Source organism: Malurus melanocephalus, unplaced genomic scaffold (assembly GCF_030028575.1).
Source record: "Malurus melanocephalus ecotype Western Australia unplaced genomic scaffold, MMel_1.1 scaffold_262, whole genome shotgun sequence".
Lineage (NCBI taxonomy): Eukaryota > Metazoa > Chordata > Aves > Passeriformes > Maluridae > Malurus > Malurus melanocephalus.
Window position 1 is genome coordinate 236,388 of NW_026623494.1, and position 6,489 is coordinate 242,876.

Genomic DNA, 6,489 nt, shown 5'->3' on the forward strand with positions numbered 1-6,489 from the left:
AAAGATGTTGACCTATTGGAACAAGCCCAGAAGAGAACCTGAGATAATCAGAGGGCTGGAGCACCTCTCTTATGAAAGGCTGAGGAAGCTGGGAGCTATTCAGCCTGGAGAAGAGAGGGCATTGGGGAAGACCTTTGAGCACCTTCCAGTATTTAAGGGGGCTTACAAGAAGGCTGAAGAGGGACATTTTACAAGGGCATGGAGTGAGGACAAGAGGGAATGCCCTGAAGTTAAAGAAGGGCAGATTTAGATCACAAATTAGGAAGAAATTCTTTACTGTGAGGGTGGGGAGGCACTGTAATGGTTGCCCAGAGGGTATGGACTCCCCTGGAAATGTTAAAGACCAGACTGAACGGGGTTCTGAGTGACCTGAACTCCTCCATTGCAGGGGAGTTGGAACTGGATGATCTTCAAGGTTTCTTTCAACCCAAACCCTTCTATGATTCTAGGACATTAAACCCCCCCCTCCCCCCGCACAAATCTTCAAATGTTTACTGTATCCATTCTGTCCATGTAATGCAGCTGAAAGGAAAAATACRTCTATTTCTAATATTACATGGCAGTGCTTGTTGTTTGTAAGATTAGTGAAAGGCTTATTTTAAATGCAGCTTTGGGTTTATTTGTGCCTTAAGAGAAGTGCTCTTAGAAAACAAGGAGTGAGAAGAATGTGGAATAAGCTAAGGTTKCAACTCACTGTTGCTTTTTATTGTGCTCATGCAAGCAACAGAATGAACTTTATTCTGCATCCCTGCTGTCTAACAGAGCTGTTCACATACRAGTTTTCAAATAGCTCTTGGCTACAGTACAGATGTGATGATGATGATATTTGTCCTGATGGCTTTGCAAGCCTAATGCAAAGAAAGAGACAATAAAAGAGATGGAAACTGGTGCTCTATAGGGTTGGGAATTGGCATTATAAGTGTAATAACCTCAAAGCTACTCAGGGCACATATCTACAGTTAACTAAGTCATCTGTTTTTGTCTTACCCTGGATAGTACCCCAGAGCACCAAACAAAATTAGGAGAAGCAGCTCAGTGGTGTGCTCAGGGATTGTGATGTATGATGCTGCTGCTGTGCAGGACTGTGGGTATACCTGATACAGCACTGAGGGACAAATGGTTGCAATTAACTGGACCAGCAAAACARATTTCCAGTGAACTGTAGGACAATATTTTGCTATTTGGTCTTCACATAAAAAGCCAGTAAGTTGCCAGTTTTAACTAGAGAAATGCAAGGAGCGGAGGAATTTTTTTTCAAGGAGATGGTGATGCAAAAGAGCCTGAAATGTATGTAAGCAGTGAGACTTGGCTTACATCTTTAATTCTAGCCGGACAACCTCTGTCTTAAAAAGAAGCTTTTCCTGATAAAGAAAATGAAATTATAATTCTGCTGCTTTATAAGTTATATTTGATGTCCTTGCAGATGAATTGACTAGAAAGCATACACAGGCCCTAGACTGGTTATATTCTTAAGTTTAATTTAAATAGAGGACTGCTTATTTTCCTAACACGTCCCTGCTAGGTTGGTACTTTTGGACAAATGACTTGATGCAGTTCTAGTTGGGTTTTTGGAAGTATAAATTGTCATCCAGCATAATGTATTACTTAGAATATGTTGAAAATGGACTTAAAGAGTGGTTTTTAGTATTTGCAGCATTTACAGATGTAGTTTATAGAAAATCCTGTTTCAGTACTTGGTAGTGTCCTTTGTTTGGATCTCATAGAATCATAAAATGRTTTGGGTTGGAGAAGACCTTTAAAGATTGTCTGTYCTGATCCCCATGCCATAAGCAGRGAAATCTTTCACAAGACCRGTTTGCTCCAAGCTCCATCCACCCTGGCCGTGARCACTTCCASRGATGGGRTATCCACAGCTTCACTACCCTCACTGTGAAAAATTTGATTTGGTTGGGTTCTCGTCTTCTTGAGGCTGAATAGGAAATTCTTTCCACCATCTGTTCTTGGTTAAGATACAAGTGACAATCTTTGTGCAGCAGTTGTCTTACTGTGAATTCCAAAGGTTAATGATCATACAGACATTACAGTATATTGAAGTCTGACAAGAATTTTACATGGTACTAGTTCAAGTGAAAGCTTAGTGTAATTATTGCCCTGTTTCTTTATAGCTGTGTTGTAAATGCAAGTTTTGTTACAGTACTTGCCCATATTTCTATCCTTAAAATAGGCATAATGAAATCTAAAATGTAGAATTGAAAAGAGCTTTAGACATATGAATGATTTAGATTTTTATTAAAAGGTAGCCTAAGGAGCCATCTYTTTCTGATTGGAATATAATATGAAATTACTGGTAAAATCACTTCCATAATATAAAAATTATTTTTTAATTTGGAGAGTTATAATCCTCATAGAACTGTAGAAAAATAGTGTAATGGAGGGACTTACTTTGAATGTAAAAAGTTCAAAGCTTTGTGTGTTTAAAGTGTTGAATCCTGTTTTTGAATATATTTTAGAATTTGTTTTTGTAAAGGCTTGAAGTACTCTGAAGCCTGAAGATTAGAGATGAATTGTGGCTGGCTGGTCAGCTAAAATTTAACCAGCTAAAATCTGTCTAAGCTTCTGGAATAAAGACAGTCATGCAGAGCTCTTTTTCCCTCTAAATTTCTAAAGCTGCTCAGCAGTCAAAAAGAAGTGTGTCACMAAAGCTGCAGCTTCTAAACTACACYATTATGGCAACATGTAAATTGATGTAATAGTTTTTCTGTCCATTTGGATGTACCTTTGGAGCTTCCTTGAGTTGTGYACAATGWTGGTCAGACYTTTGATACAGATAATTTAGGACCTRTTAGKCAAAATGTGTTTTTAGTYGAAGCCTWTTTTTCTTTTCTTCCTCATATCATAGAATCATAGAAAGTGTGGTGGAAAAGAGCTGAGCTGTACAGATACAGTTTTTGCCATGCTGTGCCATTTGGCCACAAGACAAGGAGCCAAAAGCAGTCCTGGCTGGATTTTATTTACTAATGCAGATACAGACTGTGATACTCAAGGAGAGAACACTTTGAGTGACCCCTGCCAGACTTTGAGAGATAGATCAAGGTCCAATTTGTTCTTGCCCTACTCTTGCTGTTGTTTTTTATTTTCCTACTTATGCATGTTGCCTTTGCTTCAGTTGAACCTCTTTTTAAGGACTGAAGCAAAACCTGTGGTTTTCAGTGCTTTGGTTTGCTTGGCATAATTTTCTGTGAAACAGGTTGTTCATGAGAAATATTCCCTTTCCTTTTTGTGAATACGTAACACCCCATGGCAAATGGACCAAACCCTTACTTGAAGTTTTGATAATGTCCATAGAAAGAAAATCATATGGAGAGACTCATAATTTCTGGCAGTTGCTGCAAGCAGACCTCTGACAAATGCTTGTAGTTAAGGCAACAMAAATTAAAAATGTATCTAAATGTACAATTTAGAATCCAAATCTAGGTATCCAAAAAAACTGTTGGGAGTCGTAGATGATTCTTTGTCACTTGTTTACTCAGCCACAAGTAACAGTGTGAGGGTGTCTGCACTTCATATTTATTGGAAGATTTACTGTAGTTGGCTCGTCTTCTGCAATTTCTTAGGCAGTTAAAATATTCCTGTTTGCTGGGGGAAAAATATATTTTCATGTGTATATATATATATGTATCTCCTTAGTACCATTTAGCAAGCTAATTTTTAATGAAGAGTTTGCAACTTACATGAATGTGTTTAAATGTTTTCAACAGGTTGTATCAGTCTGTAAAAATTCTGTACTCCTTTGGGATTTTTGTGACCTACTCGATTCAGTTCTACGTCCCTGCAGAGATTCTTGTTCCAGTTGTCACCTCCAGAGTGAGGCAGAAGTGGAAGTTACTCAGTGAGCTTGTGGCGAGAGCACTGTTAGTCTGCTCAACCTGTAAGTATGTGCAGCACATCTATAAAAAAAACTTGTTGTTACATTTTGTTGGGACCTGTTTGTTTAAATATATGTTTTGTTGTTTATTTTTCCAGAGGCTAGGAAACCTGAAATTTTGTTTCAACAGTTCACTACGTTTTGACTTTTATGAACAAATGAAGCTAATGTTGTACTTGTATTTTAACCACACTTGTTTTAGTAGGTATGACCAATTATTGACATAAGCCATATGTTTTGCCAGTAATACCCTAAAGCTGCCAACTGGAAAATAAACCTTTTTCAAATAGAATTTTTTAAGTGAGACACACATTGCTGATTCTTTTCAGTGTTTATCTGTGTGATCTTCAGTACCTACTTGTCATGGAAAAATCCTTTTTCTGTTTTGTTGATATCTGAGCATTAAGCCTATACTTGTGGTGACCYGTATCCAGAAAATAGCACTGACAAACAATAATGCCTGGTCTCAGAGTTCATGAAGTGCCACTTACTTTAGGTGATAATGCTCCAAAGTAGTTTTGCATCTCTTATCTCACTGCCAGTTACTCCTGTTGTTTATATTGCTTGTCCCCTAATCTTCCCATCCCTCCTATTGTGTCACTGCTTTCTCACAGCTATTCAAGATCTAGATACTAGCAGGAGTGAGCTRTGTTTATTGCATGCTGCGTGTGGTCTCATCTAGGAATCAATACTCCTGCAGGTAATGAACTGTGGAGGAAGTTTAGCTCTGCCTTTATAGCTCTCAGCCAAAGTGCTCAGAAATGTAGGAACCTTTTCTCAAAGATATTACAAAAAATTTGTTTCTACTACAAACTGTGGACTTGACCATTTGTATTAAAATGAGCTGTTAATACCATAAAAACAATCCAAACTGCTAAGCAACCAAAAAATGCTAAACCTTGTTTTTTAGGAGAAAGTGTTGATGAAAGAGAAGAGTTTTGGTTTGTTGTCTCTATTCTCTTGATGAATGCTGTAGCTATGTGCTAGATGATACCTAAGGATTGTTGTCAAAGAAAACTTTAGCATCCAGTGAGACGTTCTTAAGGTCAAGCCTGTTGAGAAAAACAGTTTAATGTCAGTGCAATTTAATTACTGCAGTAAACAAAGGGAAATACCATCAATCTAATAACTTGCTGCTCTGAAAATACATCTGTTTTGTGAAATTAAAAAAAAAGAAAATTCAGTGCTTTCTGGAATGGTAAAGTGCATGTCTCCTGAAGCATCATATAGCCTGTGTTCTACTTTGAGTGATCAAGGTGTTAAGATTTTAAGATTGAGGATAGATGAGTAGCTCTTGTAATACCTGAGAGACATCTAGATCAAAATACTTCAAGGTTCAAAAAGCTTTTTAATGTCTCTCCAGACACTAAAAGGTCACCAGTTAGATCTCCAGTCCTAACCACACCTTGGTGTCATGGAGCCCTCAACTTCTGCTCACTCTCTGTTGCCCTTTATGTGCCCCTTATCACCTGCCTTGGTAAAAATATCACAGTAGCTTTGAAAATATGGAAATCTTGTCGATCCAAACTGTTGCTTGGAGCCAAAGGTTTCAAGAGTTTATAGATGAAAAACACTTTCTTTGTGTCTGATGAGAAGAGCTGATGGTGAATGGGCTTAAAGGCAAATTTCCCTTTTTGACGTAGGAAAATGATAAAAGACTTCATGATATTCAACCACAGGTTTTTTATTAATTTTATTAGTAACCTTTGTAGTTTGAAAAGGGAAAACCAGGAAGCAATCTCTAAGAAATGAAATWTCAAAAAGAAATTATATTAGCTATATATATGAAGACACATACACAAAAGACGTAGCTTTATATATAAAGATATAACATTAGAATGCTTTATCTTTATGCCTTTGGAAAAAAAAGTGTGTAGTAAAAGTGTACCTAGTTTATGCCATAGAAATTTACCTGTGATATGAGTCTCTAAAATGGAGCTGCTGAAGTGTTACAGGTGTTACTGGGATATTTGAGGATATTAAATTGTTTGCTGCAAGGCACGAAAAAATAACATTAAAAGTTTGTTCCTAAAGGTTTGATATTTGCCAGGCTGTTGTGTGATATGTTGTATTTATCCTAATGTCATTTCAGGTTTTTTCCAAGTGGTTTCTACAAATTGTATGCATGCAGTATCTATAATACTTTTTCACTAACAATTGTGCAAGCTCCCATGCTTATATTCTGTTTATCATATTTTGTTGAAGCAYTGGTTTTAAACAGAATTAATTTAAATAGCTTCACTGTTCACCTCACTTTGTCTAAGTGCAGAACATAGTTCCTAAAATGATTCAGAAAGTGTTTCTTTAATAGAAAGTAAAAATCCAAAACTTTTTAAATTGAATTTTAGAAATTAAATGGTTTTGATATCAGTGACGGAATATGTTGTAATGTCTGGACCATTTGGGGGTCATACACTGATTAAAGGCAATCTGCTTGCTTGAAAATAATTCTTTGAGAAGAGAAACTTCAGCTRTGTTGCTAGTAACACATTAGCTTTTTAAGAGAAGACACGAAAAATCGCTTATTACTCACTCTTGGGGTTTTTGCATTACTTAAACATTGTGTCATTGTTTTATTGTTGGAGTATATGAGAATTTTTTTT

The 6,489-nt window shown here is 36.7% G+C and overlaps 1 protein-coding gene across 1 annotated transcript in view; it reads left to right on the plus strand.

Annotated features, from left to right (window-relative positions):
* SLC36A4 (solute carrier family 36 member 4) overlaps nt 1–6,489 on the plus strand; it is an 85,144-nt gene that overhangs the window by 37,265 nt on the left and 41,390 nt on the right. The window contains 1 exon segment of the mRNA XM_057375888.1: nt 3,720–3,889. Within this exon segment, the coding sequence (XP_057231871.1) occupies nt 3,720–3,889 (170 nt within the window).